Source organism: Balaenoptera ricei, chromosome 6 (genome assembly GCF_028023285.1).
Source record: "Balaenoptera ricei isolate mBalRic1 chromosome 6, mBalRic1.hap2, whole genome shotgun sequence".
Taxonomy (NCBI): Eukaryota; Metazoa; Chordata; class Mammalia; order Artiodactyla; family Balaenopteridae; genus Balaenoptera; species Balaenoptera ricei.
Window position 1 is genome coordinate 77,905,329 of NC_082644.1, and position 13,034 is coordinate 77,918,362.

General features: G+C 36.7%; 1 protein-coding gene across 5 annotated transcripts in view; it reads right to left on the reverse strand.

The window, feature by feature from the left end:
* The window catches only part of TRPM6 (transient receptor potential cation channel subfamily M member 6), a 211,052-nt gene that overhangs the window by 70,131 nt on the left and 127,887 nt on the right, over positions 1 to 13,034 (reverse strand). For 4 of the 5 annotated variants that reach the window (XM_059924924.1, XM_059924925.1, XM_059924923.1 and 1 more), the window contains 7 exons: positions 11,402 to 11,474; positions 11,182 to 11,282; positions 8,046 to 8,180; positions 6,916 to 6,969; positions 4,942 to 5,082; positions 2,539 to 2,673; positions 470 to 750 (listed from right to left, as the gene is read on the reverse strand). In XM_059924924.1, coding sequence (XP_059780907.1) covers positions 470 to 750; positions 2,539 to 2,673; positions 4,942 to 5,082; positions 6,916 to 6,969; positions 8,046 to 8,180; positions 11,182 to 11,282; positions 11,402 to 11,474 — 920 coding nt within the window. The remainder of the gene's footprint in view (positions 1 to 469; positions 751 to 2,538; positions 2,674 to 4,941; positions 5,083 to 6,915; positions 6,970 to 8,045; positions 8,181 to 11,181; positions 11,283 to 11,401; positions 11,475 to 13,034) is intronic. The other variant, XM_059924926.1, reaches the window with a different exon arrangement.

A 13,034-nucleotide genomic window follows, 5' to 3' on the forward strand; every position in this document is an offset into this window, starting at 1 on the left:
GATGCTTTACTACATTAAAAAACCAAAACATTTCTAACTCTTCTATCTTCTACCATCACTCTCTGGTAATTTAATACCTAATATATTTATTTGTTTTCCTGCCTGAGCTGTACTTAAAGAACAAATTTTAATATAACTTAGTATCAAAGAGTTTGAGAGTTAGGAAGGACTTCCAAAATCATTCATTGAACATTTTATAGTTAAGAAACTGAAGTCCCGAAATCTGGTCAAGTGATTTGACAATTAGTAAAGAGCTGGACTAGAACTGGAACCCGAGTCTCCTGACTTGAAGGCCACCTCTCTGCCTTTTAGTCCTTAAAATACCTCAAGACCCTTATCTATGGGAGAGTCCATGAAACACACGGCTATAAGTCCACTCATCTTACAAGTTCTAGGCTGAGGGAGATAAACGTGTCTAACCATTCTAAGAACTGTCGATGTGAATGTTAGGTAAAGGGAGAACTCCTACTTTGAGTAATTTTTCAGCTCTTCTGAGGCATCATCCACCATGTTGCTCTCCTTGGCTTCCCGGGCCATTGCTCGGTAGAGTATACAAGCAATGACTGCCTTGACTGTGGCCTCCTCTCCGTGCTGCCAGAAGAACATGGCCATCTTCTGCCTTTTCATTAGCACAGCCCAAACCAGCAGGTCATTATAAGGATAAATAAAGCCAGTAGAGTCAGGGTCATCTGATATATTTTGTTCTTCTTTTGACTTCTTCCTTGATTTATGAAGGGCTATAGACTTTTCCTGTTAGAATATAAAATAGGAATGGGTGTCCAAATACTCAAATGCATGATGTTCTACCTGACAAAACACATCGGGTATCTTAAAAATATTTTTAAATCACCGAAAAGAGATGGAAATAATAATAGAACTTTATAAATCAGAAACCAAAATTTTGGCCTTTTTTAATCCATTTCTTGTTGCATCTAATAATTCCAGGGTCCCTAGGCTGAGATACCTTAAGTTCACTTAACACAACTTAAAACACTATACCTTTGGAATAGAGCCACTAACTATACAACAATTTTCAATTTCTCAAGGAAATGGGCTAAAATAACATATTAGATAAATGATAACTATTAAAAAAAACCTCTAACCTCACCTTACAAATAGATTCATTATCTTCCTCTTAGAAAAATGGCACTAGTGTTGCCAACATTCATACAGATAGATTGGTTTTAATTTTGCTTTCCTTTATTCTGACTATATTCCCCTAGTGATGGTAGTAGGTAATAATGAAATACTATTCTCTACCTGGTAAACCCACCTTTTACAGCTCATCTCAAAAACCATTCTCTAACCCCCATAGTCTTCTATATCACTTTGTATGTATCTCTCTCTCAATGCTCATCATACTGCACTGTGGTTATTACTTTGGGAGGGAGGGTAGGACCATTTCTCACTCATAATTATATCTTCTCCAACACACCTGCATCTCAAATTAAACCAAGTGTCCAAAATAATGTCTGGCAAATAACAAGATTCAATAATTATTCTTTTTTTTTAACATCTTTATTGGAGTATAATTGCTTTACAATGGTGTGTTAGTTTCTGCTTTATAACAAAGTGAATCAGCTATACATATACATATATCCCCATATCTCCTCCGTCTTGCGTCTCCCTCCCACCCTCCCTATCCCAGCCCTCTAGGTGTTCACAAAGCACTGAGCTGATCTCTGTGTGCTATGCGGCTGCTTCCCACTAGCTATCTATTTTACATTTGGTAGTATATATGAGTCCATGCCACTCTCTCACTTCGTCCCAGCTTATTCTTTCTAATTAAAGGAGATCATAGCAAAAATAGTAATAAGCTTCCTCTATTTCTATAAATGAAGGGAATTTATGTTCATTGATTATGACCAATGGTAATTTTATGAAACATCTTTTCATTCTAAGAACTATAAAAAGCAAACCTCTTTCAGCCAACATAGGAACCATTTAAATGGAAACTCTTAAACAAAAGCATTCACCCCCAGAGGAAAGTGGGATTGAGGTAGTAAAGGGAGGGGGGCATAATACTGCTCACACACACACACATGCACACACACAGTCATAAATACATTATCATTGTCATACTGTACCATTAGGCCAAAATTATTTTTTAGAAAGCTTCAAAAGTGAAAAAAGAAGATGCAAGAGGACAGTGTCAGAGAAAAGAAAGGAGAAGGAAACAGTCACCTCCAATTAGCCTTGGGGAAAGGAGGAGGAGGGTGCAATGTTGGGCTAATGATTCTATTTTTTAGTACCATCCCATGGACTGCCTTCCTGAGTCAACATCTGGACATGGTAGAGTAGGAACAAGGAAGGCAGCCTGAGGTGCCAGCCCCGGCAAATCATTTAGTTGCTTGTCCTGGGCGTTTGCTCATCATTGTTAGAGAACACCTGTATTATGCTTTTGACTTGCACCATCTGTTTATAGTACTTGTAAATGATCCCTCTATTTGTATTCCCCATTCTCAAACTTTAAAGGAAGAAAAGATCTCTGTCTTTAAGGACAATTTTCTTTTCAAATCTAAAATAAGTAACTGGTACCTTGACTTTGTAAGGTTGGGCAGTTCTAATGAACTGGTAATGCAGTGTGCTTTCTGCAGATTCATTTCTATTTCCTGAGCGGCATCTTCGGTGAAGAGGGGGCTGGGGAAAGCTTTGAGTAAAAGTGGTCACTTGCTGGAATATGTTATTTTATTTTTAAAATAAAACAAAAAGGGAGAAAGATGATTATAGTGGTAACAATTAACATTTTATTTCTAGACAACAATAAAACCAAATATAATATTGTGTCCTATCCAATGGTTCTGTCTCTGATCCAAGATTAGTAATTAATTACTCCTCCAACAAGAGCCTCTCATGATCCCCTTCTTACTAAGCACACTCTTATTTCCTAACATCTTAGAGAACATGTTCTTTTGCTCCCTATCATATATCTGCATTCCTTTTCTACGTGGAAATTCCATTAGAATCAATCGATGTTCTATACCTGAAACAAGTTCAGAATAGGCAATAAAGATTCACAGTTCTGATAAGAAAAAGTTCCCATTCACAAACAGCTCCAAGGTTAAGCTTCAGTTAGAAAGTTACGGAATTTCTCCAGGTGTTATATCGCTACTGGAATTCCAGTGGCTAGGCCCAATAACAACATAATTAATTGCTTGTCAGCATGAAGCTTTCATCAATGAAAAACAAAAACAAACGAGAGCATTCTTAAAGGGACTGACATAAAATTCCCAATACAAACCGTATCGGGAACTTTGAACTTTATTTTACTTATTTATTAATATTTATTTATTTATTTTATTTGTACTTTATTTTCTTTCTTTCTTTCTTTCTTTTTAGTTTGTGTTTTACAGATATAAATTAGATGTAGAAGTAATGGAGTCCAACTTTTTAAAGATGCTACTCAACTTATTATCATCATTATTACTGTGATATAGAATTAATAGTATCACTAGTAATAATCATAATGACTATTAATATTAAGTTACTCTATACCCTCTATGTACCAGGAATATGGGTTTTCCTGGGTATTCTAGGTATTATTTTATTTAATCCTTTTGATAAATTTATGAAAGGGGTATTATATTATTATTCCCATTTTAAAGATAAGGAAACTGACACACAGAGAGGTTAAGTTTCTCACTCAAGATTACACAGCTACTAATGAGCAAAAACTAAGATTCAGTCCCAGATCTCTCCGATTCCAAACCATGTATTCGTTAACTGCTACGATCTAATTTACTAGGAAACACAATAAACTCTGTACTCCTTCACTAGAAAATAACTAGAGAAATGGGCAATTTCCTACCCATTTCCAGAAAGGGCATTAGAGGAACCTGCCTAGCATGTTCCCCACTGGGCTGCACCAAGGTCACAGTCAGTCCTATACCTGCCACTGGTAACCTCATAGCAAGGCGTATTTTGTTTACATGAAGGCATTGATACCTCAAGTGTATCCCTATGTCTGTGAAATGCCAATAAAGAACATTTTCTCTTTGAGAATTGGGTTTCTTTCTGTTTTGTTTTCTCATCCCTTAAAGCCAAGTTGGGTTTTCACTTCACCTCATTCTTTAAAAATAAAGGTCAAAAGTAGCTTGATATTCTAGACTCTTCATGTGATCTTATCCCAAAGTATCTTTCCAGTGTCATCCCTCACAACCTTCTGGCGCTTGTCCAGTGACAAAGGTCTCCTTGTCACTGCAAAACCATACCCTGGTGTCCACAGCACTGTGCCTCTAACTGTTCCCGCTCTTCTCTCAGCCAAAAATGCCCCAAACTACCTTTTCTAACACTTTCATTATCCCCTAATAAGAACTAGGCTCTTCAGTTTACTGATCGGTACTGGCAATTTTAAGAAACAAGCAACGTTTTCTCTGCTAATCAACTAACCAGCAATTCTAATTTTACGTTCCTAGACTTTCAAAAATATGATGGAAAATAAAATATGTATAATACGTATTTTTACGTGGTACATTCTGCATGCATCTTCCAGTATAACCCCTAGAGACTTGTTCCAAGTTTGTCATCTCCAGGTTATGTACTATTATGAGTTATAGATATAATCCTATTAAGCTTTTCACTTCTGTATTTTCAAAAGAAAAAGAAAGATAAGGAAAGAACCGGTCATCTCTCCCTCTAACCCTTCTCACCACATACTTCTGTGTCAATACGGCACATATTATATCCTGTTTTGTATTGTGGCTAGTTATTCATAAATCTGTTTCCTCTAAAAGTTTCTAAACTCCTGATCTTTATGTCCATCCCAGGCCAGCATGCCAGCACTTAGCACAGTAATTTACATGCAGCAGATAGTCAATAAGTGTCGATAAATAGCATGTCCGTTTTGGAAGCTCTTCCCACCTAAACTTCCCGAGCCATTTTTCTAAAAGTATAACTCCTAGGAATCCTTAATTTTACTAGGGTATTTTTCAATTATGCTACCTTATGTTTTCTGTAGAGGTTGCTGTAGAGGGCTCTGAAATTTTTTCTGGTATAGCTGCTGCGATATGCTCTACCAATAAGGTATTCTATCACCAGTCCAACGTCAATCAGCGTTATTCTGTAGCCTGAGAGAAGGGCATGCTGAAACAAAAACATGTAACACGTAACTGTCAGTTCTTTTTTTCTATCTCTTTTGCCATGTCACTAGAACATAACCAAATCAACTGCAAAGAGGGAGACTCACACTCTTCAGCCCTAGAACAATGCTTAAGACTCACAAATGAAGGAAGAGCCCCTGAGTTATCACTAATAACTAAAACAAGAACAAAAACAACTGATCACTTAATATGGCCAGCTACTGATACAACCTGGTTGTTCAAATGGGAAAAAATACTTAGCCTTAAGATGTTTTTAGTTTCATAGACATGGAATGTCTGCTTTTAAGAGCTCATTTCCTCTCTTTTTCTCTCTCATGCATATACACACTTTAGAATAAAATACATTTAAAGAGAGTACAAAAGATTGTTTTTAGCTGGAAATGACAGAACCACTACAACAAAAGTATAATCACTGGAGGATATGCTGGAGAGTCCAAAAGTAACACTAAGTTAAATCTTAAGCTTCTCTATTGAAATGGCTGTAACACTTGGCACCATGTTGACCAAATCATACACAAAACAAGAATAGGAAAGGAAGTAGAACAAATAGAAATAAGAAACATGAAGCGGCAGAGCAAAATGAGATTTCAAAACACGAGGCTGTGCCAAGACCAACGTCATGGCTGGTAGGGGCCTGAGTAGCAGGTTTCCAAGCACATGGGCCTTAGGCCAAATGAAAACTGCTCTGACCCCTTAAAGGCCACCACAGTGCCTCTTCATAAGTGTTACTTCCGCACTGCCATTCATAGCACACTTTTAAAGGCACAGAGTGCTGAACAAGATCTTTGAAATGAACAGATTGTGAACAATGTTCCCAAAGCTTTGAACAACAAATAAGGTTACAGATATAAATAAATGCAAATAATTTAATTTTTCTCTTTCACATTCATAATTCACTTTTTCCAAGGAACACAAATCATGCTCTCATTTTGCTGCTAGTTAAACACATATCTAACTATTTCACTCCTTTTTCTTCAGTTTACCATGATAGAATCAGAGTTTAAGGAGATAATCTAAGTAACATCATTTTGACCCAACATGAATCAATGCAAAGTAAATTTACATCGGCATGGACACTTCTGCTTACTGCTAATCTGCCAACCAAACGTCTTCCTCCAGTACTTTTACTCCCACCAAGTCAACATAATCAGAAAGCCCACACTCTCTCCATCAAGATATTAGACTTCAGAATTAAGGCAAAAAAAAGTCTGTTAAAGATGGAAAGTTCTGGTAACTAATGGGGGATCAGAGATGATTTTAAGTCTGCCTTAACTCAAAGTTCAATGAGAATACCATGAGCAACATATTAGCAAAGGCATAGACCAGTGGGATCCATCCTGGTTCCCTAGAACAATGCTTAGACTCACCAAGAAAGTGAGAGTCCCAGAGTTATCACTAATAGACAAAATAAGAACAAAAACAATGGAATCACATACCAGTCCTTCAATAAAGATAACAGAACCAGGAAGTTTCTCTACTTTCAGCAGGTATTATTATCATCATTGGCAATATTGTTGTATCATGTTAAGCTGAAATTCTGCTTGGAATTTTCTATGTCTCCAATTCATGTTTTATAAGAGAAAATAATTATTAGCTAATGCCACTTACTTGGTGGGTCAAATCTTTTAAAACACAAATATCAAGAAAAAATATGAGTGTGGTTTGGTGATGAAATTGTTCAGAGTCACAGGTAAAGAAGGTAGGTAATTCGCTAGAAAATCCAAGTCTACATTTTACAAAGCAAAATCTGGTAACACTTCACCACAAAGCTAAGACAATACCAGAAGAAATTTGTACACCTTCATCATTAGGTTACCTGTTTTACATCTCGGACAAGATGATGCAAGAGCATATTGGTTGGTCCTTGTTTCTGTAATAAAGAACAAAAGAAAGAATTTTAATTACCTTTTAATTACCATGTGCTAGGGAGAAATAAAAAACCTTTATTTCAGAATTCATAAATAATCCAGAATACTGAAAACTTTCTTCAACATCTTTAGTAATGAAGCTTAAGCCAAATTAATTCTAAGGAAGGTATTTCCCAAGAGAAGATGTGATTAGATTGAAATATTTTTCAGTGCAAGATGTATATATCTAGGAAGTAAGGCCTTAATTAACTTTGTGTGGCAAGGGGCAGAAATAAATTTTAACTAATCTGTAACTATCCTTTATTATATATAAATCACACAATTACAAATTTCATCACACAATTATATTCTATCAACAAATATTTATTGAACACTTACTACATTCATTCAAGCTACTGAGGGATTCAATGAAGAATAAAAGTACTTTCTTCATAGAATTTTTACAATCTAATAGAAGAGAGTGGGACTTACACTAAAAATAACCAACAATATGAAGATAGGTATGTTCAAAAGAGTGGCAAATAATCTGTATTATAGGGGCACTATAATATGTGAATTGGAATAATCAAGAAGATAGGACTTGAACAGGGCTCTAAAGAAAGGGTAATATTCAAAGGCAAGGAAGGACATCTCAAGAAGGGTGCTTGGCTTAAGCAAGTGGTGTCTTTACAAGGAGTAAGCCAGTCTCGTTTCAATAAAAGGTTTACATAGGAAAATTGCAGGAACAAAATTTTAAGTGTCCTTAGGTTGAAATGCTTCTAATTACTCAATAAAAGCAATTTGTTCTTATTCACATCTTTGGCTTTAATTATGGCCTTACTATCCTATTTTCTTAAATTAGTTTATGCTTCTATTCTGTATAATTAATTAAAATGGGAAACACAGAAATGACTATAGGATACAATGGATTTGGTAAGAAAGTCTCTTCTTTGGTTGAAAAGTCTGTCCCTCTATAAGCTATCTTTGTACATGAATGCTGAAGGAGACTTGAACATTCAAGATATAGTTTAAGCTGAGTGTTAAGCTAATTAATAAATAAATCTTAAGGAGGTGACTAATGAAATGTTCCAGTACTCACTGTATTATAGAGCTCTTCCAGTCGGGAGATGGTAAGAAAGCGATGGAGGTTCATGCCATATTCTATTAAGAGCTTCACGAAATCCACTCGATCCATCACCAAAGCATCTAACATTGCTTGTTCTAGCGAGCCAGGCTTCAGAGGACAGAAATAAATAAGAGATATACAGAAATCAAGAAAGTAGAAATAACTAAAGAATTACATGTATTTGAACTCAAAACTATACAGACAAAATAATCATAAAATACAATCTTACTAAGAAATGTTCAGTACCTAAGTGAAGAAATATCAAAAGGTAAACTGAAGGCATAAAAGACCTCTTGAATAAATGTGTTCTTGGATGAGAAGACTGACTGTGGTAAAGATCTCAATGCTTCCCAAATTAATGTTTGAATTTAATGCAATTCTAATAAAAATCCAAGGTTTCTTTCCCTTCCTTCTTTTCCTTCTGCTTCTTTTTCTTTTTCTTTTTCTTTTTTGGTAACTTGGCATGTTCTCATTTAAACTATACCCGACTTCTGGGTATAATGGCAAATTAAACACACTCATCTACTTTTACTCCTACCTAAAACCCCACTAAAATTATAGTAAAGGGTTTTTTTGTCTTTTTGTGTTTTTTTTTAAAGAAATGAATCCACAAAAACAAGGAGGTCAAGAGTGAAACATTTTAGAAGTTGAAAAGCAGATGGTCAAATGGTAATTGACTTAGCAGTCCCCAAAAAGCCAAAAAATGGAAGTCTGGAAAAAGAGTCAAGAACCAAACAAAATCTATGCCACAGAATTCTGGCAGCATAAATTGCTAACATTGGGACCTTCCCACTCATCTTTCCCTATTGGTTTCCGTAACAGTAGGAACAAGGCTTTACCTTCTAAGCAGGAGATTGGAGGATTTCTTTCTGATATTGTGATGAACACAAGAGAAAATATATGAATATGCTAACACTTCAGGTTCCCCAACAAATGGGGGCAGCCAGATCACCCTACTGTGAAGCCCAAATCTACAGGCTCAGAATTTCTAATGAGCTTTCTTTCCTCCACACTTAAACAAAGAGTCCAGGACAAACAGACCAGAAAACGTCAACTAGGAGGAATCAGACAAAACAGGAAGAAGAAAACTTCAAAAGAACTATCATTAATAGCTTCAAAAAAACAAAAGAAGATATTATATTCAGGATGGTAAGACCTAGGGTCTGTCATACAGAGTGAAGTAAGTCAGAAAGAGAAAAACAAATACCGTATGCTAACGCATATATATGAAATCTAAAAAAAAACGATGGTACTGATGAACCTAGTTGCAGAGCAGGAATAAAGAGGTAGACATAGAAAATGGACTTGAGGACACAGGGTGGGAGGGCAAAGCTGGGGCGAAGTGAGAGTAGCATCGACATATATACACTACCGAATGTAAAATAGTTGGCTGGTGGGAAGCAGCAGCGTAGCACAGGGAGATAGGCACGGTGCTTTGTGACCACCTAGAGGGGCGGGATAGGGAGGGTGGGAGGGAGGCCCAAGAGGGAGGGGATATGGGGGCATGTATATGCATATGGCTGGTTCGCTTTGTTGTGCAACAGAAACTAACACAGTATTGAGAAGCAATTATACTCCAATAAAGATCTATCAAAAAAAAAAAAGGTACGTGTACACCTTCCCTATGACCCAGTAATTCACTTGTAGAGAAATAAAAACATATGTCCACAAAAAGAAGATAAATAAATAAACAAATAAAAATTTTTAAAAAAAGACAACATATTTGCTCTCAGGAATTAATAATATGCTATCAGAAACAAAAAGATACATACAAGGTGTGAAAAATTAAACTTGAGGAAATCTACCAAAGAAAAGATATAGAAGATTAAAGGAAAAGATAAGATTAGAGGAGCAGTCCATAGGTCTAACATTTAAATGATAAAATTCCTGAATGAGAGCAGAGAAAACAGGGGAGGAAACTCCCCAGAAAGGAAACACATGATTGCCAAGTTGAAAGCAAGTGCCCAGTGTAATGGATATAAAAACTCATAATGACGCACATCATTGTGAAATCTAAGAACACTGGAACAAGAGAAGATTTTCTTAAACTCCCAGAGAAGAAAGAAACGGTCATAAACAAAGGATCAGAAAACAGAACGATTTTTACTTCCCAACAGTACTGCTGGGTGCTGGAAGCTAAGCATTCAAAATTTTCTAGGAAAATTAGTTCCATCTTGAATTAAAATATATCCAAACATATAAGGCCTCAAAATTTTTATCTCCCACACTCCCTTTCTCAGGAAGTTACTGCAAGATACACATCATCAAATAAAGGAGTAAACCAAGAAAGAGGAAAACAGGGGATACAGAAAACAGGCGTTCTAACAAAGGAGGGAATCTCCAAGATGATGAAGGATGACAGCTCAGCACCAGGAATAGCAGGCAACCAGTCCAGATTGCAGCAGGGAGGGCACAGACAGAAATGTTAAGAGCTCTCTAAAATTAATCAGAAAACAGCAATATGACTTATTATTTAGAAATACGGAGATTTATAAATGTCAGAACAGTCCAAAAATGTCAAAAGTGCTCGGCTCTACTGATTAGCAGGGCAGGGAACTACTGTCTTTTTGGTAGCTTTTTAGTACCACTTGATGTTTTAAATAATGTGCACAAATTAGTTCAACCCCAAACTAACAGACCTATGGTCTGGTCACAACTGTAATTTTTTTAAAATGAAATGTTAACGGTGATTAGCATTAGCACTATGAGTAATCTTTCTTCTTCCTGCTTTTCTCTGTTTTCACTCATTCCTATTGTGAGCATGCATTACACTTTAATGCAAAAAAATAAGATGAACTTTAAGTTTTGAATAACAGTATAAAAATCTGCCCATTCAAAAAGTAAATAAAAAATCCTTCCATTTGTCTTTCCCCCAACTTCCTTTGTCAGCTTCAATTAGGCTGCAGAGCCAGAGGAAAAAATGTTTTCAGGGAGGCAAAGTAGATGAGAGAAATGTCTAGCAATGGTGTGTACCCAGCATCAGAGATGCTACCCTACCCCCACACCCGTCCCCAAAGCAACCTATCTCTCCTCCAATTCTCTCTTTTGTCCCTCCCTAACAAACCAACACACGACATAGGTCTTCCAAATAACTTCATCTTCATTATACCTTCCAATGTTGTCCATAAATTAGGATATGTTTCTTGGCAATGTCCATCCTGTCCCAAGCCATTGCCAGATTTAATTGTTCTGATGCTGATAAATTTGTGCCTAGGGTAAAAGAAAGGAATCACATATTCTGTTTATGATATCAACATAAAAAGCACAAAGTGCCACAGAATGTGAAAAGAGGGAAGGAGGAACAATTGTAACCTTATTTAGACACTCACCCTTTAGCAGAGCTGTTAGGATTGCTAAATCAAGGTCCTGTGACTCCTCAGAATCAGCATCAAAAATGGTAATCTGTAACAGTTGAAAAACAGAAAGCCATACATTTTGGGGACTAGCAAAGAAATGCTTTCAAAAGTACCCACAAAATTTGCTCTTGAGCTAATGAATTACGCGAAACATTCATCATTAATGTCAAAAATCACAGAGTTAAAAAAAAATTCTTTTTTTTTACTAATAAGAGAGAAAACTTTTAAGTAGGGTAAAGGCGAATTGTATACATTCAGGGGATAAAAAAAAACTGAAAAATTCCAAGTATCTTAGAGGAAACATGCATGAAAGAACATTATTACATTAATTTACTATTCACATGCTATAATGGAAAGAAACTCAGTGTCAATTCCTCATGTAAAGAAAACCATTCCTCATTTTGAAAGAATACGAAATGAGATCCTTCTGTTCACCTAGCTTTAGAAACTAACACTTTTGCTTTTTAATGAGAAATGAATCCTCAAGGATTTGTCATAAAATAAGTGAGGCAATTACAATGCACCCAGTGAGCAAGTACAATGGACAGTGAAGAAAGCCTTCACAACGTCAAAGCCTCCAGTGCATCCTGGCACGTGACTGATTTTTTTAAGACAAATAAGGACATTATTTATGATTATAAAAGGTCTTCTCCTGTTAATGAATGTATCTCAATCTTTACAAATGAAAATATATAGTAAAGGGACCTGTTCAACAAAAAAGAGCCAAGATTGGCAAGTTCTAGCCCCAGATATGCCACTAACTTGTCAGTCCTGGGTAAATATCTTAAAACCATTGCATCTCAGGTTCCTCACCCACAAGATGAGAGGAACCCACTAAATAATCTCTAAGGTCTCATAAAGATAGAATTCTTCTACAATTCAAGCTAACAGCCCCTCTACCTAACAGCCCCCCACCATGTGCATGAATAAAATCAACCCTCAACTGTGCAGGAGTTGAGAACCTTTCTGTAACATGCAAACCCTTAGCTGCCTTCTCTAGTTCCCTCTTGATTATTACACCGCTCCCTGGTTACTCTCCTTGATGACAGGAGGAGACAAATATAAGGGTGATCCCTTTAATATATCCTTTTCTTAACCTACTGACTGTTGTGGGGAATATAAAATGTAGTAGATCATGCACACGATTTCAACTCTGAGCACCAGTTTTAGTTCTTTTTTTTTTTTTTTTTAATTTTATTTATTTATTTATTTATGGCTGTGTTGGGTCTTCGTTTCTGTGCGAGGGCCTTCTCCAGTTGCGGCAAGTGGGGGCCACTCTTCATCGCGGTGCACCGGCCTCTCACTATCGCGACCTCTCTTGTTGCGGAGCACAGGCTCCAGACGCGCAGGCTCAGCAATTGTGGCGCACGGGCCTAGTCGCTCCGCGGCATGTGGGATCTTCCCAGACCAGGGCTCGAACCCGTGTCCCCTGCATTGGCAGGCAGACTCTCAACCACTGCGCCACCAGGGAAGCCCCCAGTTTTAGTTCTACTCTTTCATAACTGCATGACTCTGGGCAAATCACTTAAATTCTCTAGGCTTCAGCTTCGTTATCTCTGAAACTGAAATAAACAATCACTGCCATATTGAACTCACTCATGGGGCT